General features: G+C 47.5%; 1 protein-coding gene across 1 annotated transcript in view; it reads right to left on the bottom strand.

The window, feature by feature from the left end:
- CACNA1A (calcium voltage-gated channel subunit alpha1 A) overlaps positions 1-24,727 on the bottom strand; it is a 303,811-nt gene that overhangs the window by 69,663 nt on the left and 209,421 nt on the right. The window contains 9 exon segments of the mRNA XM_077119400.1: positions 3,821-4,633; positions 6,148-6,254; positions 10,246-10,313; positions 10,991-11,108; positions 12,541-12,613; positions 12,904-13,035; positions 13,213-13,325; positions 14,699-14,811; positions 17,682-17,891. Of these exon segments, the coding sequence (XP_076975515.1) occupies positions 3,821-4,633; positions 6,148-6,254; positions 10,246-10,313; positions 10,991-11,108; positions 12,541-12,613; positions 12,904-13,035; positions 13,213-13,325; positions 14,699-14,811; positions 17,682-17,891 (1,747 nt within the window).

The raw sequence follows: 24,727 nt of genomic DNA, 5'->3' as shown, positions 1-24,727 counted from the left end.
GGGCAGGGCGATGGTGAGGGGAATGGGACGTTATCGCTTAATGGGTGCAGAGTTTCTATTTCTGAGTGCTAGAAAATTTTGGGGTAATGGCTGGAGGTGATGGTAGCACAATACTATGAATATGACTAATATCACTGAACTGTCCACTTGAAAACACTTAAAATGGGAATTTGAGGTTGTGTATCTATTACTACAAACAAAAGTTAAAAATAAAGAAAAAAGGAGTTGGAGCGGCTGAGCTAAAAAGGTCTTTTACAGCAGTATAAGACTCTGAGTCCAATGTTACTTTTTATGTCTCTCAATCATCATCATCAAAGCTAACACACACTGAGTCCTCAATTCCATTACTTATAAAATAATTAATATTTATTGGCTCCTCAATAACATTATTCATATTTATAATAGCCAAAACCAGAGAGCATGTATATGGTGGATGATATTCAAAGGACTCTGTACATATTAACTCATTCAAACCCTAAGCCAACCCTAGGAGGCAGGTGCTGTTCTCATTGCCATTTTACAGATGGGGAAACTGAGGCCCAGAGTGGTGAAGAGACAGGCTAGCAAGTCACAGCCAGCAGGGGAAGGAGCAGGGATTTGACTTCTGGCTCCAGAGTCCTTGCTTTCCCCCATAGGCTGTGTGACCTTCAGGAGAGCCAATGTTTATCATTTACCTTAAAGAACTCTTCCTGGGTTTTAAAAAAATTTTCTATTCCATTACCTTATATACAGTCTAAAATCTCCCCTGTAATTCAGGTATGTATTTCAGTGCTGCTAATTGTGTTCACAAAGTCATGCTACCATCACTGCCACCCATTACCCATAATACTTCTATCGTTTCACGTAGGAATCCTGGGCATTTTAAGCCTCAACTTCCCATTCTCTATCCCCACCCCGATCCCTGGAGACCTATGTCCTGGATTCTGACTCTACGAGTTTGCTTATTCTGATTATTTCAAATCACTGAGATCACATCATGTCTGCACCTTTGCGTCTGGCTTATTTCACGCCACTTGATGCATTACCAACAGTGAACTCCAAGTTCAACCACGGACTACAGCTAATAGTACAATTATAAATACGTGCTTTCATCAGTCATAGCAAATGTTTCCACCCCGATGCAAGGTGTTAATAATAGGGTGGTGTATGGGAACCCTCTATTTTATGCATGATTATTCTGTAAATCCACAACATCTCTAACAAAGAAAAAAAGAAAACAAAACTCTTCCTGGCATCTTGTCAGGGACAGGCCCTCTGTCCTCGTCATTCAGCCTCCTCCAATAAAAGCAGTGGATATACTAATAATATAGTAACAGTAATAACAGTGGTTAATAGCTATTGGTGCTTTCCATATCCTGAGCCCCAAGCTGAACACTTTAATTCTGTCTCCGATCCCTTCAGAGGCCCCCAGAGACCTGAGGGACCCAGGCCCCACTGAGCTATCACTGAACCTTGTCTGCCCACCACTCTCTCCACACTTTCCACGTTCCTGTAGCCTGGCCTCCTTCCATTGCTCCCCTGAGTCATCCCCTCTCCAGTCTCAGGGCCTTTGCACATGCTGTTCTCGAGCAGAACAGACTCGAGTCTCTTCTCCAATTGCTTTCTCAGAAGCCCACCCTGAGACTCCAGATTGTCTTTCTCACTGTACGTCCCTCTCCTGTAATCACACGCTTGGGCACAGAATACAGCAGACACTTAATGTGACACTAATTGAACAAGTGAGCAAATGCCTAGGGCAGACCCTAGAGCAAAAATGACCCAAACAATGGTTTTCGATGTAGAAATTTATGAAGTCTTAATGACATAAGCATTGGGGGTACTGGGGGCCTTTAGGTGGCGGGAAAGAATTATATTTTACCCTTTACGACTTCCCAATATTCCCCCCCTAGATGAAAAACCTGTGCCTTTCATTTTCACCTAATTCTGCTTTACCTATGAATACAAAGTGCTTTTTGTTTTTGTTTTTTGCATGTTTTAAAAATACAGCATATTTTTCCTGGAATGCAACTCACCCGGCAAAATGAAGAAAAACTAGAGTCTGTTTCTTATGGAACTCTGCCAAGAGGCGTTCACCCTTTTAGAATGCCACAACACTGCTGGAAACGTCCCTTGCATCATTATGAGTTACGCACTCCAGGTCAGCCAGTATTTCTACCTTTACACTTGCGGGGAGGTGGGGTCCAGGTGCCTGTGCAGGCTTACTTCACTCTGAAGTGTCATTACGAGGAGCATCGGCCTTACCTGGGAGATTGTTAGCTAGAAAGGCAGACTCTCAGGCCTTGCCCCAGAATTCCTGAATTTGAATCTGTGTTTTAACAAGATCTCTAGGGGTGTGTGTGTGTGTGTGTGTGTGGTGTGCTTCATATGTATACTCAATTTTGAGAAGCACTGGCCTGGCACACGATGTACAGCAGAACGACTTAAACACATCATTTAAAAGAACTGAGATGCTTCCCTAGAAGAAATGTAAGAGAGGATATAAGAGCATGCGAATTCACAAGAAAGCAATGCTCATTTCAACAGGTAACGTTTTGGGTCCTGTGGTTGCTTGGTGCGGTATGTCCCCCCCCGAGAAACATGTTCTTAAACTTATATCTTTTCCTGTGGGTGTGAACTGCCTCTGTCAGTAGGACATTTCGATGAAGCGACTTCAGTTAAAGTGTGGCCCAACTCAATCAGGATGGGTCTCAAATCCTCTTACTGGAGTCTTTTAAAAGCAGAACGAAATTCAGACAGAGAAAGCTGTGGGAAGTAAGAAGTTGCAAATCAACAGAACCCAGAAAAGAAGGGAGAAGCCAGGAGAGGCTGCCACGTGCATTGCATGTGACAGAGTGGTCCAGAGCCAAGGACAACAGCAGCCAGCCCCAGAGTGCCAGTTTCCCGGAAGAAAGCTTCTCCTTGACGATGCCTTCACTCTGAACTTTTCTGAACCTCAAAACTGTGAGCCAACAAAATCCTGTAGTTAAGATCAAATACCCATTGCGTGGTATTTGCTTTAGCCATGAGGAAACTACAAGAGGCCCCTATAAGTAGAATCTATAGAATCTTCCAGGGGGTGTTAGAAAAAGTGTTATGGAAAACACAGGGTTGGTTCTGACTGGGAAAGGCAATGGCTCAGAAGATGCCTCTAGAACTTCTCAACTCAGACGTAGAATGCCTTTTCAGCCCCTCTAGACACAGCATTAGGGGAAAAGAGGGTAGGCTCAATAACTGCTAAAAATAGACGGAATTTTTCAAGCACTTAGTATATCACCCATTTTTCCCTTTTGGATGTGTCCCTTCATTTAATCCGGGCACTGATCCAACCAGATAGGGGTCCCAGTATCCCCATTTTACAGGTGAGGGAACTGAGGACTCAGAGACCGTGATGTCACCAGCTACAGGTCAGAAGGCAAGCCGAAAACAGAACTGGGATTCATTTAATCCTGGGGAGAGCAGGGCTTCTCCTGGAGTTTCTCTAAGGTCATCTGGGGCATTCTGGGGTCAAAGGCCCTGATTAGATTTGTGACCTTCGAGCAGGCCCCTTCACCTCAGTTTCCCCATCTGTGAAATGAGGCGGCAGTGCTGGGATCTATCATGTGGGGCACTGAGAAGATGAAACGGGCAGCTCGGGAGGGCACCAAGTATACAGCAGGCGCTACTTTGGCTGCTGTTATTATCGATACGACTGTCTGGGGAGGGCGCCAAATATACAGCAGGCGCTACTTTGGCTGCTGTCATTATCATTACGACTATCTGGGAGGGCGCCAAGTATACAGCAGGCGCTACTTTGCATTATTATCATCACGACTGTCTGGGTTGGAGCGTCAGGTTCACTTACTTCCTCCGCCGGTGCCTGCGCTCCTTCTCTTCCCTGCGCGCGTCCGCGTCGTCTGCGCCCGGGGGGCCGTGCCGGTGCCTCCGTCTGCGCTCGCCGCCGTCGGGCGCCTCGCCCTCTCCGCCCTCTCCGCCCCGGGCCGGCCGCGCGCCCTCGCGGTGTCGGGCCCTCCGCTCGGCCCGGTCCTCCAGGCCCTCCTCTCCGGGCCTCCGGTGGGGGCGGTGCCGGCGGGGCTCGCCCTCGGCGCCCGTGCGGGGCGAGCCGCTGCGGCTCTCCCGGCTGGCCCCCGGCCGGTGTGGGTGCCGGCGGTGCGGGTCCCCGGCCTTGCCCCGCTCGGCCTCGCCCTCCCAGAAGCCTGGCTGCTCCAGGCCGCCCTCCCGCGTGGGGTGGTCCGACTCGCGCCCGTAGGGACCCTCGCGGCTCAGCTCGGCCTCTTGGCTGCCGGCCCAGGGCCGGCGCGCGTCCAGGGCCCCCGAGCCGCTGGGGTCCCGGGCCCGGTCGTGGAAGCGGGCCTGTTTCCTGAGGAAGTCCTCGGCGCGCTGCTGGCCGAGGCGCTGGTCCACCGTGGGCTCGGCCACCCGGCTCTTGTTGGTATTGTTGTTGCGGTTCTCCTGGGGATCCACCACCAGCGGCCGGTCCAGGTGGGTCTTCATGTCCGGCCGCAGATGGCGGGCGTAGGAGGCCTTCCAGCGCTCGTCGGGGTCCAGCTCGTTGTACAGGGCCTCCCGGCTGGCCAGCAGGTTCTGCTTGCGCATCTCGCTGGTTCGCTGCTCCCACACCGACTTGCCTGACTTCTGATTCTTCTGTTGCTCCTTCCTGCAAGGGGAGGGTGCAGGGAGTTAGAACACTGCAGGTGTTAATCCAGGTGGAGTCTTGGCCTAACAGGTGTCTCGGGCCAGGTGGGGTCTAGGTCCTGCCAGGTGTCTCAACCCATGTGTGTGTCTTGGCCCAGCAAGAGGTCTTGGGCTTACAAGTGTTCCAGCCTAGGTGGGTGTTTCAGCCCACACAGGTGTGTATCATCCTGGGTGGATAACACGTGTCTTCACCCACGTGGGCACACTGGCTGTCCTTTCCACCCCTCCTCAAGTGGCAGCACACGAACTCCTAGGGGCAGCTTTCAAGTTCAAATTATTTTTACTTCTGAGCTGGCCAATTATAATGGACATTGGCCTGGAGCAGGGTTCTGGAAGCCCCCCCATGTACCTGGTATGATGACCCCTTTAGTTTTGGGTCATGGGGAGGGTGGGGTCTAAGAGGAGGAATTAGGGCAGCCCGAGTGGGCACCGGAGAGACTGGGGCAGTGTCCATTCACCAGCAGGGGCAGGGCAGCCATTGGGCCCATTCTGGTAAGTTCCAGCTTGAGCCCTGCCTGGTGGGACAGAGGTTTTCCGTGGGGCTTGAGTGCAGTGATAGTTTATGGACCATCAACGTCTATGTATCCCTCTCCTAAACTCATCTGCTGGAGAAAAGACTTTCCTGAACTGCACTTTAGGAAAGGAACGTCCACCCCTTCCCCAGTGCCCCATGATGCAGTGCGCACGGTGTGCCAAAACTCTGGGCCTCTCTGCCTTTGCGGCTTGTGCCCTGGTCTCCTACTTCCACACTTGCTCCCATCAGTCTATTCCTCCCACAGCTGCTAGAGGGCACCTGTGAGCATCTGAGTCAGGTCATGCCTCCTCCTCTGTCCAGAACCCTCCATGGCTCCCACCTCACTCGGAGTAAAATAAGGTCCTCCCCACAGTCCACTAGGCCCTACGTGATCCGCCCTGTCACCTCCATGCTCTCGTCAACCCCACTTGCCTACCCGCTCACTCTGCTCCTGCCGCACTGTCCTCTTTGCTGCCCAACATAGTAGTACTCCTACCTCAGGGCCTTTGCACGGGCTTTCCCCTCAGGATGTTCTGGGATTTCTTCCGCAGATCCCCCCATGTCTCCTCCTTTACCTCCTACAAGCCTTATCGTCTCCTCAGTGAGGCTTTCCCTGAAACCTCTCTCCATCCCACACTCCTTCCCTGACATATTTTTCTCTGTAGCTCTATCACTTTTGTACCTATTAAAAATTTTATTTACTTATTATCTTTTGCCCTGAACTGAGTATCAACTACAAAAAAGTAGGCTGTTTTCCCCCTTATTCACACTGTCTCCCCAGCAGCTAGGACAGAGCAGGCATGTTAGGTGCTTATTAAATATTGGAGTAAAAGTGGGTTGGGAGTGGAAGTTACATTTTTTAAAAGCTTCCCACCTTGTCAGGTCCCTCCATCCAAATCCTTGACTGGGAGGAAATGAGGGCTGGGGGTCTGGGGGAGCATCTTGGGCTTGGAAACACTTACACAGCTATGGACAGGTTGGCCGCAGACAGAGGACTCACTTCGGCCACCTCCTTGGCTTTCTGCAGGGCTAGTTTTTGGTTGGCTGCTTCTTCTTCTTCTTGTTCATCCTGAAAGGGACATGAGGGTCCTGTTCACCAAACATGAACTTGGCCTTGGGGCCTCACCTCTGCCCCTACCGCTGACCAGGAGGACATGCGACATATTTAAAAACAGGTTTGGTCTGGGGGTAAACTGATCAGAACGGAGGCCCGCCAATCACAATGGACACAGATGCCGGGTAAGTGTCCTGCTACCCACTTCAAGTACAAGTTTGACCGCCCAGTGCATTGCGAAGCCTATTTTAACACACAGCCAAAAGAAAACAAAAGGGAAAAAAAAGACTCCCTTCCTTTTTTTCACAGGGAGAGTTTCCCACACCCTGTCTTAATCAGCTGGAAATGAATGCAAAGGTTTTCCTCTTCCCCCTATTTTCTGGGCCATTTGAGCTCTCTGAACCAAGACTTTGAAAAAACACTTCCTAACTCCCACATGCAGAAAAGTTTGGCATTCCGTGGCCCATGCCATGTATTGCCAACACTCCCCTGGAAGAAGAGGGAGAGGAACTGATATTCCCAGCCCCCACCCCAGGAGAGCAGGAGAACAGCAGCTGGGCCTTTGGGGCTCCTGCTGCTGTCCAGGGTGCCGCTCCTTGGTTACGTTCAGAGAGGAGGAGAATGGGGGTGGGGGAGGAGATGTTTTAAAAATACATACAGAAAAAGACGTGTTTGGACTTTTAATCCATCTTCAGCCTTCATGCAGGGCCTCATTCGTAAAACAGAAAAGCCAAGCAAGAAAAAGCAAAAAAGAAACGAGAAAGAAATGGACAGAAATGAACCTGCCAATAAGAAAGTAATCATGCGGCTGCAGGGTGCCTCTACCCCTACACTCGGACTCTCTGGGCAAGAGGCAATCTTACCACCTTGGAAATGGTCAGATCAGGACACTTTGTGGGTGACAAAAGGAGAGGGACCACCAGATCCCACAAGACCTCCCCTTCCAGTTCCCTCCCAGCATTGCACCCTGTATTTCCTACAGAGCCAGGACGCTGGACCATCTGCATCAAAAATTCTTGATATGCAGAGTTCAGGCCTCCCAAAGAACCCATGAAGCTACGGCTGGGTCCTGGAATCTGCATTTTCAGCAACTTCTCAGGTAAGTATGAAACATGAGCTCTACTGTGAACACAGGTTCTAGACCCTCATGGCCTGGATTCAAATCCTGCAGGGCTCTGCTGTGTGATTTTGGGTAAGTCACTCAACCTCTCTGTGCTGCAGATTCTGTGTCTAAAATTTCAACTCTCCTCCACCTTCCCTATTTTAGTTTTCTACTTAGCACTCGCCACCATCTGAAAAGCTATATATATTTTTGAATTGATCTTATTTTTCATTTCTCCCCCCCTCAAATAGCAGCCGTATGAGGGTAGTCATGTTTGCTTGTGTTGTTTACTCCTCGGTCCCTGAGGCCTAGACCAGGCACTGGTACACAGTAGGTGCTCAATAAATGCTTATCAAACAAATAACTACAGCTGTAAAATGGAGCTCAGAGGACTTGGCTCCTGGGGGTTGATGATTAAACAAGATAAAGATATATCAGGGATTGATGGCACCATAAAGGCTTCCAAATAAGAGTTAATTTAGCTCATCATCCAAATCAAAATCAGGAAAGCATATAAAAAGCAAACAGATTTTCCTCAAGCAATAATTTTTCCTATCGCTAAGCTCCATGTATATTACTACGTCCCAGATTAATATTTTCTCAGTGGTAGGTTTCTACTTCTTTGGTCAATGTGAGATGCTGCTCTGAATACATATATTTAATTTTAAACAGCAACCAAAAAATAACATCAGGGGCTTAGTGGAGCACCTGCCACATATTAAATGCCCAAGAAAAGCTTGTGGAATAAATGAAGGAAAGAACGTAGGGCTGGAGGAGAATTTCTACCCCTCCCGGGAGAGATGAGCGTCCCTTTCTCCCATCTCCTTTCCCACCATCACGCTGACTGCCAGCCTGCCTCTCTCCTCTGCGACAGACCCTGAGGACAGGTTCTTGGGCCTCAGATGAGCTCATGGCTGGATCAGACCCCGGAACAGCCACGCCAGCCAGCTCCACGGTGGCCAAGCCCTTGTCTGTGTGCTTGAGGTAGCAGAGACTTCCGTTCTCCCTCCCAGTCGGAGCTGGGCCCGGGAAATTCTCTCTCCCTCCTGCCAGGGCTGGCAGATGGAGGGTTGGCAGCCGTCTGCTGAGTTCAGTTCAGTTCCTTGAACATGTCCTGGTTCTGAGTACCTTGAGGCACTATGGGTGGAGATGAGAGGCAGAGGGAGAACCTAGGCTTGTCCCTCCTGGGCAGGGGAGAAGGACACTGAACATGCTCTTTTAAGGTGATGGAGTGGCTGGGGAGAAGTTTAGGGTGGATTATGGCTAGCTCCAAAGATGCCTTTGTTCCTAATTCCCTCTCTCCAAATTGCACAGAGATGCCCCACTCTGGTCTCTCTTCTCCTGAGCTCATGCACCCACCCCTGAGCATATGGGCTAGATTCCAGCCCCACACATCTCCTTGCATGGATGCTTTTATGCAATGTGTAATCTGCATAACCATTTCCAGCGGCACTGCTTGTGGGCTGTCCCAGGGGTGTGGGCGTGTTACTGAAAGCAGTATTTGCCTCCTCTGTGCCCACCTGAGGTGGACCCGAATCCCAAGAAATCCTGGGCTGTCTCAAACACCTGCGTAACTCAACACCATCGACCATAAACACAAACTGAATTTTTCCACACATGAATGGCCCCCCTGGTCCCCTTGCAAATTCTCTTCCAGCCCCACTTTCTTTGCTTTTTTCTGTTCTGCTCTTTGATAGCTCATACCTCTGTTCTTTTATTTTCTACTGGTGTGGCCAGTAGAAAATAAGTCAGGTCCCTCATCATCTCCAGTCCTCAGTTTCCCCATCTGTGAAATGGGGATAACAGTAATCCTCTCTCTTTTATGCTTGCTGGCATCTGACATATGACAGTATAAATAAATTTGTTATTATTTTTATTGTTATCATGACCCACTCAGCCCAAGAGCAGATGAAAGCTGGTTGGGTGTATGGATTAAGAGCTCAGGCCCTGGAATTTTACAGGTCTGGGTTAAATCCCAGCCCTCCCTTTACCAGCTGTATAAAATGCCCATTAAGTGCTCTTATCCAAAACCTGCCTTGTGCTACATGACTAAAAACACACCTTTATTGAGCACTTAGTGTGTACCAAAAACATGCACAGGGAATTGTAATAAAAAGTAGCTGCTAATATCCAGCCATCTGAGGCAGGTGACACTTGCCTGGCTGAGTCTCACTTTCCCCCCTCTGCAAAGAGAGATACGAGGAGTGCACACCTCCTGGACGGTCTATGTGATGTGCTCAGACAGTTCCAAGCATTGGAAGTTTTTATTGCTGTGCCTGGGAGATGAAGTCAGCTCCCAAGCACAGGGGGCCCTGAGAGTAAGATATTTCTTGATAAGATATTTCCCATCTGTCCCCAGATCCAGGAGGCTGAGCTGTGTGGCCCACATCCCCTGACTCCCTCCTGGCTTCCAACTGAATTGGCCAATGGGAAGCTCCAAGGGGGAGGTCAGAGGACCAAAAAGATTGGGTCATTTATCAGCTACTCTGTCCACGCCTTGCCCAGTTTTAAAAGGGTGTGGGGGCAGCCTCTCCTCTTGGGCTATAGCGCCAATGCCACTTGCTGCCTCCTTCCAGAATTAATGTTGTGTCAGCTCCTGCTGCCCCTTGTGGGTTTCCCTCAAACCCGCCCACCCTCTGCAAACAGGACCTTCCACAAACTCCCCTTAACTGCCTCTGCTTGAGTCTGCCATCTGTTTCCTGCAGCCACGTGATGCCTCAGTCTCTTAAACCCTCTTGGCTGGAGAATCAACTGGACCGAGGGCCAGCTGGTCTCCGGAGCCCTCTCTCTGGCATGGGGAATCCAGGGCTCCGACCCTGTCTCTGCCCCCCATCCCTAGCCTCGTCCTGATCTGCCATGAGCAGGTGGTAACTTTGCCAGAGAAACGCCTCCCACCCCCTCCACCTTGGTGAGCTCCTGGGCATTGGCCAAGTTGTCCACCGCGATGGCTAAGAACACGTTCAAGAGGGTGTCTGTAAATGCTGGAGTCAGGAAAAGAATCGCTGTGGGGGTGGGGGCGGGGGCTCCGCCGGCCACAATTTTGGACCCCCACGAGGGGAGGGAAAAGCGATGTCAGCCACAATTTGGACCCCACACCAGTGGGTGTGTGGGTATGTGCCCTGCCAGCTGCCATTTTGGACTCCACCCCAATGCTGGGGGGTGGGGTCGTGCTCCAGTAGCCGCCATTTTGGACCCCACCCCAATGCTGGGGGGCGGGGTCGTGCACCACTAGCCGCCATTTTGGACCCCACCCCAATGCTGGGGGGTGGGGTCGTGCTCCAGTAGCCGCCATTTTGACCCCACCCCAATGCTGGGGGGCGGGGTCGTGCTCCAGTAGCCGCCATTTTGGACTCCACCCCAATGCTGGTGGACGGGGGCGTGTTCCTCTAGCTGCCATTTTGGGCTCCACCCCCAATAATGGGGGGGCGGAGGGCAGGGGCATGCTTCAGTAGCCGCCATTTTGGACTCCAGTGGGTGGGGGGAAGCCCTGTCAGCCGCCATTTTGCGGGGAAGCTGTGTCGGCCGCCATGTTGGGCCCACTCCGGCGGTTCTGCCAGCGCCGTTTTGGACCCCGGTGTCGCGGCTCCCGGATCCCGTCCTCTGCACTCCTGACTGGCTCTGCCCGCCCCCCACACCCCGCAGAGGATACAGTTCCCGAAGAGCGTCAGCACAATGAAGTAGATGGAGAACACCATGCCGCCCTGCACGCCCCCCTGAGACTTGATGCCGTCGTACATGACCTCGTTCCAGTCTTCGCCCGTCAGAATCTGAAAGGGGAAGGAGAGACACACAGCCGAGGGTCGGTATGTCCCCGGCCCCTGTCTCCCAGGGCCTCATTTGATCTCCTCCCCCCGTGTGGCCCGGGGAGTCGCAGACCTTCCTGGCACTCTCCTCCCTGCTGGGAAAAAGAGATTTTCCCTTTTGCCCACACACCTTATCGGGACGAGCTACTGCCTGCAAAGCACCCGCAGAACACAGACCCGAAAAACAGGGTGCAAGTGGTTTATTGGCGTTTGTGTGCCTGTGATTCCAGGGTGAGGTGAGACAGGGAAGGGAAGGTGGGAGATGAAAGGTGTGTTACGGAGAAAATTCCCACCGTGGGCAACCGGAGCTCGATCCACGGGACCCCCGGGGACTGCGCAGAACAAGCGCCCGAGATCTGCCCCCCAGGGTGCGGGAGCTGGGGCGCGGACCCCCCCAGGGCTGCTCGGGGTGAAGGGCGGGCTGGGACGTCACTGTATTTGTTGGCTGCTGTGCCTGGAGGCAGGGTGGATGCCCGCGACCAGGGACAGCCTCGGGCGAAGGGACGCAGGGCTGGCAAAGGAAGTGGGGCCGATCCACGTGGAAATAGAAAGGGTCAAGCAGACAGGCATGCCGTACCCACAAAGTCTTGCATGCTAGTAAGGAAAAAATCCAGCCTCCCCCGCTTTGCAATATTTCCAGGAGGAGGACGTAAACGTGAAAGAACTCTGAAAACTTTAATTTGCTAGTTCTGGGGTGGGGACTGTGCTGTGCATAGGAGGATATTCAGCAGCAGTCTTGGTGTCTATTCACTCGATCCCAGCAGCATCCCCTGGTTTTGATGACCCAAAATGTCTCAATTTTTGATTCAGGGGGGTGAGAAGGAAACCACCCTTGGGTGAAAAGGAATATGAGTTTGTGCCCAAGGAATATGAGTGGTGACACAACAATAAATATGAATACCAACATTAAAATACTAAATAAAAATTAAAATATTGGTATTTATATTAAGTGCCAATTTATCACTTATCACTTAATATTTATAGAAGTATTTATCAAAATACTTAGGAGAAGGCTCAGAATTTCAGTTCATGATGATTTCCTTCTCCAAACGCCTGTCTAGGTCTCTTATTTACAGATTATTCAGTCAGGAGAAGTGGAGTGATGACACATTCACATAGAGTCTCTGTCCCCAAAAGAAGGAACCCACTGGAAAGGCTCTGGGGGTCCCATTAGGCCCATGCAGGCATGTCCTGTAAGGGTGCAGAAGTTGTCTGGGGTGACGGCCCAGGGTCTAACCCTTTGTGTCAGAATGTGGGATTGAGGATTTCCCAGATCTAGGGGAGGGTGGGAAGGCAAGAAAAAGAGAGGGTGATTCAGGCAGGCCCCTCAAATCCTGGGCAGATACCCTCATTTTTTGCGTAGGCATATGTCCATGGAGTAGGGTAAAAGCCGTACCTGAAATACCGTCATTATGGCTGCTGGGAAAGTGTCAAAGTTGGTGGGAGGAGTTCCTTCGTCGAAATTAAACCTGCGGAGAGGACCCAGACATCTCTGCGTTGGCCCTGTCCAGAGGCTTTGCTCAGCATCTGGTCTCTGGGGCAAGGACCCGGCACCCCTCAGGAGGTCACCCTGCTAGGTATCCAGGACCCCGTCTTGTCTGGGGGAGCGCAGCAGGGGGTCCGGGCGACGAGGAGGGCAGAGTCTGCATAATGGAAGTGGGCGAGCAGCTCCAGATGCAGGGAGGTAGGGAAGTGGGAGAAGGGGGTTCTGGGCCTGGACCCTAGGGAAGCAGAAGTCGGAGCTTCTGTCGGGACTTACTGGCCACCAAAGAGTTGCATTCCTAAGAGGGCGAAGACTACAATGAAGAGGAAAAGAAGGAACAGCAGACTGATGATGGATTTCATGGAGTTGAGAAGAGAGACGACCAAGTTCCTGAGAGACGCCCAGTACCTGGCCACAGACACCGAGCGTGGGGGTCAGGCCAGGTGAGTGGTGGCGAGGGGCCTGGGAGAAAGCCCCCAGGCCAGCCCACCTTCCTGACCTGCTGGGGGTAGCTCGCTCCTGGCCCCACTCTGCTCCTCCCCCCCCCCCCTACCATCGACATGTCGAGGAACCCCCCAGACTTACTTTGTGACTTTGAAAATACGCAATAACCTGAGAGCTCGTAACACGCTGATTCCGAAGGATGTGCCAGGTTTTATGACGGCCCAGATGACTTCAAAGATGCTCCCGATTATGACCTAGAAGGAAGCTGATGTCGTGTCCAGGGACCGTGCTCCGGTCTCTGGCACCCACAGACACCCCTCTATGTGTCCCCTGGACTCAAACCTTGGAGGAGCCCGACCCAGCTCCCAACCCTAAATGGAGAGAGGGAGAGGATCTCAGACCCTTCTTGTTCCTTCTCTTTTTTATTTAGCAAGAGATCACACAGACCAAAGAACTCCTGAAACATAACAAAGTGAGTGTCCATGTAACTGCCACTTATTTTAAGGACACGTCAGCAGCCTGGAAACCTCCAGGGATCCCCCAAAGTAACCACCATCTTGATTTTTGTAATAACCACTTCCTTCCCTTTTACTTACTGAGGTGAAATTCCCATAACATGAAATTAACTATTTGGGGGGGGGGGCAGTGCATGGTCCGGGAATTGAACCTGGGTCTCCCACATGAAAGGTGAGCATTCTACCACTGAACCACCCATGCACCCTGAAATTAACTATTTTAAAGCACACACTTTGGTGACATTTAGTACATTCACAAGTTCGTGCAAACACCATCTCCATCTAGTTCCAAAACATTTCCATCACCCCCAAAGGACAACCTGTACCCCATTCTCCACCCCACACTCCCACTCCTAGAAACTACTAATCTGCTTTCTGTCTCTACAGATTTACTTATTCTGGACATTTCACATAAATGATATCATATGTATGTGACCTTTTGTGTCTGGCCTCTTTCACTTAGCATAATGTTTTCAAGGTCCTTGTTTTTTAAAAGTATATACATAATGCATCTCAAAACAATGTAGTTTAATTTTGTCCATTTGAACTTTGAGTGGAACCGTTCTATATGGAGTTGTTTTGCTGGCGTCTGCCTCCTTTCACTCAGTATTATTTGGGTGAGATTCATCCAACAGGTGTGGCTGTTGGTTCCTTTTCATTGCTGCATAGTATTCCATTATGTGGATATAACATAATTTATGTATTCATTCATAAAGGGAAACTTGGATCATCTGGTTTGAGGCTACAACAAACAAACCTGCTGAGAACATTTGTGTTCGCATCTCCTGGACACCTGTTTTTGTCAGTGTTTCTCTAGGGTGTATCTCCAGCAGTGGAACTACCAGGTCACTGGGTATATTTGACTTAAGTAGGAAAGGCCCCACTGCTTTCCAAAGAGGTTCTACAAAACTCTCCTCCCACCAGAAGTGGCTGATAGTTCTGGGGTACTCCATATCCTCACCAGTGTTGGGGACTGTCCACTCCCTTATTCCTTCTGCACCCAGCTGCGTCTTTCATGTCCAGGGCTGACCTTCCCTTTCCCACTTTGATGTCTCCAGCTATCGGCCATTCTGAGCTAGAGAGAGGAGCGCCTTGGAAATCGGAGCACTTACCCCACAGTCAAAGCAGTTGAAGGAAGAGTGGAAGTAAGGCCGCGTCCCAAGCCCATACATTTTTATAAACATTTCGGACATAAAGAGTCCTAAGAAAATGAATTCTGCATAGTCTAAAAAAAGGAGAGAAGGGGAAACAGGAGGTTAGATTTGGGGAGCATCCAGGTGGTTCTGGATTTCCTGTGAATGGTGATTCTGTCCCTTGCCTGGTCTGGCAGCAGGGAAGGGATGGTTTTTAGAGGTCTGGGTTGAAGATTATTTTCAAAGGTTTCCTTTCTGTGGGCCTCACGTTCCCCCTCTGTTAAAGGAGAAGAGCAATAATCTCCTCTTACCCTCCAACCAGGACAGTCTTAAAAGGAGTCAGAGAAAGTTCGATGGCTCTCCACCTTGTAGTTTTTGCCCTGATTTGATGAGAAGGGTTGGCCTGAGAGCTTATAGCTAAAGACCTAGCTTTTGTGTTGACTGGTGAGTTCCTGGGTGCTTATTACATTATTAAAACTAACTAACTAACTAAAAATATAACAAAGGGCCATACATTGTCCCATGGTGCCAGTGTGTCATGATCCAAGAATTAGTCCACTTTTCTATGTGAGCTAACAAAAAGGAAAAAAAAGAAATAGAAATTATAGTAGTGTCCTATTTCTAATACTGATGTTAGGGGCTTAGGTGGAACACTCTTAAGTATGACTTTTGTCCTGACTTGGAAATCCTAACTGATGTCCCTTGGAAATCCTGTCTTGCTGGTGTCTGAAAGTCTTGACCGAGAAAAAGCTCTTTAGTTTTTGGTGAGAAAGCATGAAAGTACAGATGCCTCAGAGAGAAGTAAATCATGGATGTTCATTTCCTCTAGCAAATGAATGGCTAATATCAGCTCCTTTTCTGAGAGGGCTTTCTTGGAAGAGCAGGGAGTTGAGGAGTCAAGGAGGGCATGGGTATCCACTTCATGGATGGGAAGAAGGAGGGGTAAGGAAGGTTTTTAAGGGGAGGAAAACATACAGAAAGGGAAGATTGAGGGTCCATTACTGGCCATTTAGCTATTCTGTTTGAGAGTCAAGGACATTTGTTATATTATACTTCAAAGAGGTGATTTGAGCTTACTGTTAAGATCTTTGAAACTCTTTCCTGATTGAAACTTTTCCTCATTTGCAGGACTTCTAGGAAACTTCTAGTGTATGAGTAGAATTCTAGGGTCCATGGGACTTTGCTAGCCTCAGAGATAGCCAGAATATTTATCAAAGGCCAAAATATCAGTGAAGAAAAACTTTCCATAATATCTGGTACATTCCAAGACCTGCCAGCGCAACTCTGGGAGGACTGAAGAACTTCTCAGTCTTGTTCCTCGGTTATCATGGAAACCTAATAGCTTATGATATGCAAGTCCTGTGAGAATTACTGGTCTGTAGCATTGGTGGATCTGGAAGAGCCTTCAGGACCATCAAATCCAATTTTCATCAATTACAGAACAAGGAATGAGAGACCCAAAGGAGCAAATAAGCTTCATCGACTCTAAGACATACACTGCTCAGTTTTCAACAACTCTGAAATTGGGGTGCATCTCATAATTGGCATATCCTAGCTTAGTTGGGAGCATTGCTTTGTTGCTCAGTGGCATATAAAACGAGAGTGCCTTAAAATTGAAGACATCTTAAGTCAGTGATCAATGGTAATGACTCATCCATGGTCATATGATGAGTTTAGGGGCAGAGAAGGCAGTGAGAACCCAGGTTCCCTGATGTCTAGGACAGGGATCTGTCATTAGGCAGTGTTTGTATTCTGGAGCCTGGGTTCACATTCTGGATTCAATGTTCACTAGCTGTGTGACCCTGGGCAAGTTACTCAACCTCTCTGTCTCAGTTTTCTCAACTGAAAAATGGGAATGATTAAAGGACCTATATAGACACCTTCCTAGGCAGGAAGTCCCAACCCTTGTTCTTAAATCAGGACAGAGCACGAGGTGATTAGTGGGGAGAATATGGGACTTTAAAATTAGACTATCAGAGGAGGTTAAGAGAAGAAAAGGCCTCATTTATGAGACTCCAGGGGGACCAAATGCAATTACCAAGGTTGGAACTAGGTCAGGGCTCTCAAAAGAACTGGCCCCTGGGGGAGGGGGTTGTCCTGGGGATCAGCCAGTGTGACTAGAACAATTACCTGGACCAGGCTCCCAGGCCTCTCTAGGCTGAGGACTTGACTGTCTCCAGTGGCTGCCCTGAGTCAATTCTGAACCAGGTCAGATGAGCAGAGAAACCATAGACCTGAGTCAAACAAGCCAGCAGATGCAGGAGGAAGGCATCTAGCAGGAAAAAGGTTCTGGGAAGTCCTCACTCAGGACCCAAAAAAAAGGGATCCACTTGCCTTTCTTTCTGCCCAGTCTCTACTCTTGTTGATTGCTTAGGACTCTTTACTTTTTAAATCCTTGTCAGAGGTCTCCCCCACCTTTCACTTCCTCTCCTCACTCTCATCTGGCCTTCACTTTTGATACCTTGTCATCTTAATGCCTGGAATCTGGAAACACGCCTGAATTCTAAAAGCCTTGGGGATCCTGGTACCCAGGCAGGGAGCAAGATGCTCTCATACTTGCTGGAGAGAGTCTTCTGGGAATGAGTCCAAGACATAAACAGGCCAAAAATGGCAAGAGAGGAAATGGGAAAGGTGCAGGAAAGTTTGAAAGAAGAAGGGTAAAGCAGGGAGTCAGAAATGAGCAATCTATGGCCCACTCCCTGTCCCATCCCAAAGGCTTCCTTATGTCTCTCTTAGGAAGAGATCACGCTAGTATCAGGTGGCCTGAATTCCAGGCCCAAAGAAGATGGTGTGGCAGCAGTGGGAATGTTAGTCCCAATCACAGTTGTAGAAGCAGCCAAAAGAAAGGGCAAGTTCAACAAGGCCCAAAGAAGAGGCCTATGCTTCACAAGAAAGAGGGCTGAAAAAAGGGCATGAGGAAGGGATCAGGAAGCCAGAAGGGGCAGGGCTGGGAGTTACTCACAGAGGAAGTCGGAGAGCCACTCGGGCTGGTTGTAATGAACGATAGCCACACACAGGGTGTTGAGAGCTACCAGACTGAGCACAGTCCAGTAGAAGGCCTGAGTTTTCACCATGCGGCGGATGTAGAAACGCATCCTCCTCTCCTTTTTGTGAAAAAAAGTTGAGTTCTCCAGCTTGGCACTTTTAATGCTGGCTCGGGCGAAGGGAGACCCTGCCGGGGGAAGGATGGATAATGTCATGGGCTTGGCTTTCCAGAGGCAGCTAGGAGGCAATGGCCCTGAAAGAGTTATCAGAAGTAACCAATGAGAGTGCAGATGTCACTGGGGGTGGGGTGGGGGCAACTGGCATCCCTCCATCGTTGGAGTCAACTTGAGTGTTTCTCCTTCCTGGCCATACCTGATGCTTCTGGTGGTGGTGGTGTCACTCCACAAGACAAGGCAGGCATCTCTGCCCAGGACCACCTGGTGCTAAGGCTGGAGACAGAGCTGCACAAAGCATTTCAGGAAGGCCTCCAGGAGGAGGTGTTGGGGGTGGGAGGCAGGAAAAGGTTAAGACTCTAGTTTTCCATGGATGCTTCACATTAGAAGTGAGTGAGAATCGAGCCACATGGTGACAGTCTGGATCCCCTTGTGTTCTTGCTCCAGCCTCTGCCTCTACATACTTTTACTCCTAAGCAGTTATTGAGCACCCACTGTATGCCAGGTTCTTTTCCAGGGGATCAGGATATAGCAGGTAACAGACAGACAGCCAACAGAATAAGTAAATTCACAGAGTTAGGGATGGTGTGTAGCGCTAAGGAAAAAAGAAAAAGTAGAGTACAGCAAGGGAAACAGGAGCTCCAGGAGGAGCCATGGGGCAGGATGCATATTTAATCAAATGGTCAGGGTGAGGGTGCTAGACAAGTGGATATCTAAGGTGGTGAGTATCTCAGGCAGAGAGAAGGGTTTGTGCAAAAGCCCTGAGGTAGAACTGTGCCCAGTGAATTTGGTGGATAGTGCAAGGAGGCCGGTGTGCCTGAGGGCGAGTGCAAGGAGGAGAGTGGGAAGAGAGAAGGGCAGAGAGATGATGGGGGTGGGGCAGATTGTGCAGTAGCTGGTGGGATGTGGGGACGACTTGAGCTTTTGTTCCAAGGGAGGTAGGAGTCATGGAGGCTTCTGAGCTGAGGAGAGATGGAATCTGACTCAGGTGTGCCTTCTGGCCACTGTGGGAGGGACAGACTGAGGATGGTGAGGGTGGGACCCAGGGATTAGTAGGAGGGCTTGCAGTGTCCTGGCTGGACCACTGTGGTGGCTGAGAAGGGGAAGAAGGTGGAATCGGCATGTGCATTGTTTATGATAGATTCAACTTTGCTGCTGGATCAAATGCTGGTGTGAAACAGAGGGAGGAGCCAAGATTTTTGCCCTGAGCACCTGGAAGGATGGAGCTGTCATTCACTGAGGAGGAAAGGGGCTAGTGGGGCAGGCTTGGAGGAAAGGTCAGAGCTCAGATTTGGAGGTTGAGTTTATCTTCCAAAATCCAGAAAACCTGCAATTGCATTGATTTGTTTATTCATTCATTAGTTCACTCATTCATTCATCATTAGTTCATTCATTCATCCATCTATCCACTCATTCATTCATCCATTCATTTGATTGTTCATTCATTCGTCTGCCCATAAATTTTTTCATTCATTCATTCATTAATCTATCCATTTGTTCATTTGTTTCCCTTATTCATTTTCTTATTCAATCATTAGTTCATTTATTTATTCATTCACGCAACATGTTTTTTCAAGCCCATCCTGCCTGCCAGGCACAACACACTTAGCTTTCAAGGGAACCTGTAACCACACAAGATGCCACTTGTTCTCAGCAAATTCTAACCAGAGATTGCAAATTGGCATCCAAGAGCCATATTGTTCAAACTAGATTTGTAAAATTGAAATTATTCGTCCCTACTTAAACACTGGGAGATTTTCCCATAAAAATATAGATTTTGGCTTCTCTTGAATGAACATAATAGCTGACTTTTAATGACCATTTAGCAGGCTCCAGGCTCCCTGGTGAGCACATATGACATGAGAAACTACTTGTTCCCCATCACAACCCTTTGAAGTAGGGACCAGCCTTATCCCCACTTTATAGTTGAGGAAGAGGAGGTGGAGAGAGGCCCAAGGACTAGCTACGTAAGAAGTCCAGGTGGGCTTCAGAGCCTGTGCTCATGTCTACTACCTCCCACCCACTCCTGGAACATGCAGTCATCCTGGGGGTCACCTTCCATTTTCCATGGTCAACTAGGTCCAGGGGCTGTGGCTCCCTCTCAGGGGTCCCCTCCTCCCTACGACAGGCCGTTCTCTCATGTCCAACACTGCCTGACCCACAGGCATTGGGAGCCTTGGGGTGGATCCTCATGGCCATTTCCAGTTAAGTAGTTTCTCCATGCTACCACTGAACCATGTTCCCCCAAAAAAGGCATCTTCAAGTCCTAACTCCTGGTCCCATGAATGGGGCCTTATTTGGAAATTGGGTCCCTGAAGATGTGATTTGTTAAAACAAGGCCAAACTGGAGGTAGGGTAGATCCTTATCCAATAAAACTGGTGTCCTTATAAGAAGAGGAGAACTGAACATCCAGGGACATTTTCTTTGTTTTGTCAGGCTGCTATGACAAGTTTCACACAATGGGTTGGCTTAAACAGTGTGATCTTTGGCTCATGGTTTTAAGTCTAGAAGTTAAAAGTCAAGGTGATAGCAAGGTGATGTTTTTCTCTCCAAAGTATGCAACATCCTGGTGCTGCTGCCAGCAATCCTTGGGGTTCCCTGGCTTATATCTTTGCCTTGGGTCAAATGGTGATGTCCTCTCCTTTCTCCTCTGGGTTCTTCTGACTTCCGGCTTCCAGCTCCCCCCTGCAGCTTATTTCTTTTGCTTATAAGGGCCTCCAGGAGTCCAGATTAAGATCTAACCTCCTTCAGCTGGGCCACACCTTAATTTAATATCTTCAAGAGATCCTTTCTATCACTGGTTCATACCCACAGGAATGTGGATTGAAATTAAGAACATATGGAAATTGGGGCACACAATTCAGTCCACTGTAGTCATCTGTAAACTGGGGACAACCACGCTTCCTAACCTCATGGAGCATTTGTGGGAAACAGGAGTTAAAACACCTTAGCGTGGTGTACAGAAAGTTCTAATTATTTGGCATTATCTCCTACTGTAACTCTAAGGACAGAAATCAAAACCCAATTTATGGGAAAGATATTGGGGATGTCTTTCCAGATCACCCTGACCTTGTGAGATTTGCCATAACAGGGAGACCCCTCTCTCATCAGGAAAGGAGGAGGACCTGACCATTAATTGAGCACCTACTATGTGCTAAGTCCTGTGATAGCTAGATGCTGCCGCCTCTGTTTACTGAATTTAACCCTTACTTCGACCTATGCTCCTTATTCTATACATTCCTTTTTTTTATTTTGAAAGTTTTATCACATATATATTTATATAAATTCACCAAATCTCCCATTTTAACCATTTTTAAGTGTACAATTCAGTGGTGTTAATTACATTCACAATGTTGTACTCCCATCTGACCATCCATTACCAAAACTCTTTCATCACCACAACAGAAATCCCATGCCGGCTAAGCAATGACTCCCACGTCCTCTGCCCCTGGTCCCTACTAACCTCTAGTTGACCTTCTGTCTAGTTATTTCATATAAGTGGACTCATACAACAGTTACTCTTTTTTGTCTGGCTTATTTCACTGAGTAATATTTCCAAGGTTCATCCATGTTGTAGCATGGCTCAAAACTTCATTGCCTCTGATTCTCCTCTGTTGTTTGGAATTGTAATGGCGGGCAATCTTTAGATTAAAATTTTTTGATAATATATTTCATTTAATCATATATATCCAAAACATCATTTCAACTTACAATCAATATAAAAATTTATTAATGAGATTTTTTACATTCTTCTTCTTCTTCTGTTTTTTTTTTTTTGGTACTAAGTCTTCCAACCCTAGTGTTGTTTTTGGATCAATAACATTTCAAAGGATCAAGAGTCAGCACTAGTTTGGAGTGAGGATGGGGAATCACCACCAGTTAATCTGGAGAATTCTGGTAATACATATACTCTTAAAATTCTCTGCAAGTTGTAGTAGTTGCTACCCACATGGAGCTTATCTCATTAAAACCATCTATGTGGAATCTGATTTTCCTAAGGTAACGAAGGACCATTCACGGCCTCACTTTTTATGCAGAAAACTCAAGTTACATGTTTTTGCAGTAAATTGATTGTAAATGAGGTTGTTTTATAATGTGTGTATCAACTGACTGAGCAGTGCAGCTGACTCACCAATTACATAAGACTGCATTTACTATGGTACAACATGAGCACAGACACAGCACAGTGCCTGTCTTTGTTTGAAATCTGTACTTAAAAAAAATAGGAATAAGTAAAGGGAAAGTCATTTCCTTGTCAGAATCCTGGCATTTCAGAGTTTAGGAAGCCCCTGGCCCAATTGGAGGCCCCTTTTTGGTATGTTTTTGAGAAACCAGGCTTAAGATGTGAGTTTGGGTGGATTTAGAGGCAAAGCCTGTCTTTGGATCCATTTAGAAAGTTGAAAGTCACCTTTCTTAACAACATGGGACAGAATCAACTCTTACTTATCCTGACTGCTTCCTACTTCCTACTTTGTCCTTCCATCTGTCCGTCCGTCCATCCTCCATCCATCCATCCATCCATCCATCCATCCATCATTTCCTAATCTTCTTGAGTTGTGTCCTCACAAGTTTATCAAACACCTGCCTTGAACCTCCCCAAGTAGCAAGTTTTTCTATGCCAGATGCAAATTCTAGGACAGGGTCTTGCCCAGACAAACCCTCTGAATATCTGTCACAGCTTCCCGGAATGCCCTCCACTCCCCACCCCACCTCCAGCTTTGACAAGTCTGTCCAGAGGCCTGGTTTAAAATGTCTCCTTTAAAAAATATTTTAACAAGTATTTATAGAACAGATTTTAAAGTCTGGGTTATAGTTCCACGATTTTTCATTTTTTCTTCTAGCTGCTCCAAGACACTGGAGACCAAAAGAAATAGCATAGATTGATTCAGCAGTCATACTCATTTGTTAAATCCTATCTTCTCTGTTATACTCCTCCTTCTCTTCTTTTTTCTTTTTTGTGAAAAATAGCACATACACAAAAGAGCAATAAATTTCAAAGCACAGCACCACAATTAGTTGTAGAACATATTTCAGAGTTTGGTATGGGTTACAATTCTACAATGTTAGGTTTTTACTTCTAGCTCCTCTAAGGTACTAGGGGCTAAAAGAAATACCAATATAATGATTGAGCACATCATACTAATTTGTTAAATCCAACCTTCTCTGTGTAGCTCCACCATCATCTTTGATCTTTCTCCCATTCTTTAGGGTATTTGGACTATTCCCACTATAACTTTTTTAAGAAATATTTTTATTGTACACAACAGGCAAACATGCAAACATTCTTGACATACAAACATTCTCTATACATGGTTACAATCAGTGGCTCACAATATCATCACATAGTGTGTATTCATCACCATGATCAGTTTTTGAACATTTGTATTTCTCCAGCAAAAGAAATAGAAAATAATAAAAAAAAAACCACTCATACATGCCATACCCCTTACTCCTCCCTCTCATTGACCACTAGTATTTCAATCTACTAAAATGTCTCCTTTTGGACTCTCTCTTTGGTCTCCCCACCAAACAAATTCCTCCTTACCTTGTACAGCTGTTCGAGCCCTCATCCCAGCTCCTTATCATAAGTTTGTTTTCAAGTGACTTTAAATTTATTTAATTTTCTGATCCCAAAAGTAATGCATGTCATTAATTCATATATTACAGAAAAACAAAATGTAGAAAGTGAAAATCTCTTATAACCTTCCACTTTCCAAGGCATCTTTAAGTATCTTTAGATACTTAAATTAGACATCTTTAAGTAAGTTAAGAAACATCTTACATTTCTTATTATTTTTTTTGAATGGGACCATACTGTACATAATGTTGTGCAACTTACTTTTCTCATTGAAAAATTTATTGCAAACATCTTTCTATGCCAGTAGCAGCCCTGTTCTTTTTCCTGGCTGTGTAGTATTCCATTACATGTATGTTCTCTAATTTCCTTAATCGTATCCCCACTGCTGGGCATGTGGGTTGTTTCTGACTTTTGCTTTTCCCAACATTAGAAACAGCACTTCTGTGAAGATACTGGCACACAGATCTTTGAACCTTTGTACTTGTGTAGGACTGCTTTTGAAAGAGGAAGTTTTTAGTCAAATAGCATGAGCATCTATAATTAAATAATGCCATGCTGTACACCCAAAATCCTGTGCAAATTTATATTCTTTCCAATAGTGTATGAAAATGCTCATTTCCTCACATCTTTGCCCACACAGGGTATTACCACTTTCCCATCTTTGCCAGAATGATGGCTGAAAAATAACATCTCCTTGTTAATTAAAAGCATGCACCCAACTTATCCTTGGGCACCTCAGATTTTCTCAGCACCTTGCATTCAATAAATGTGATATGAACAGAAAAATGTTTGTCCAGACATCACTGATAAAATGCATAAAGTACTGATTGACCACTATGATTTTCGCCTCTTGCTCAAAGGAGATAAACAGATGTTCCCACAAGTGGAAACAGAAGTCATTGATCATTACAAGGAAAAATGTGTTTGGGCTAGAAATTAAAAATGCAAATTAAGACAAGCTTTAAGGTATCATTACAAACTTATTAAACTGGGACAAGAAATTAAATTGATAAATGCAGTGGCCAGGGTGGGGAATCCCCTAAACCTACACATACTTGGCAGGTTTATAAATGGGTTCCATGTTTTTGAAACTCAGAAGGGCTCTGTGAATAATGAGTTGCAAAGCTGTTAATATCTTTGATCCTATAATTATCCCCAAGGAAATACGCCCAAAGGGTGGGGGGAATAATTGTACATAAATATTCACAGCAGTGCACTTCTTAAGAGCAAAAATTAGAAACAACTCAAATCCCATAGAACAGTGATGGCGA

The sequence above is a fragment of the Tamandua tetradactyla genome, chromosome 11, assembly GCF_023851605.1.
Source record: "Tamandua tetradactyla isolate mTamTet1 chromosome 11, mTamTet1.pri, whole genome shotgun sequence".
Classification (NCBI taxonomy): Eukaryota; Metazoa; Chordata; class Mammalia; order Pilosa; family Myrmecophagidae; genus Tamandua; species Tamandua tetradactyla.
This window is presented reverse-complemented; position numbering and strand designations above follow the sequence as displayed.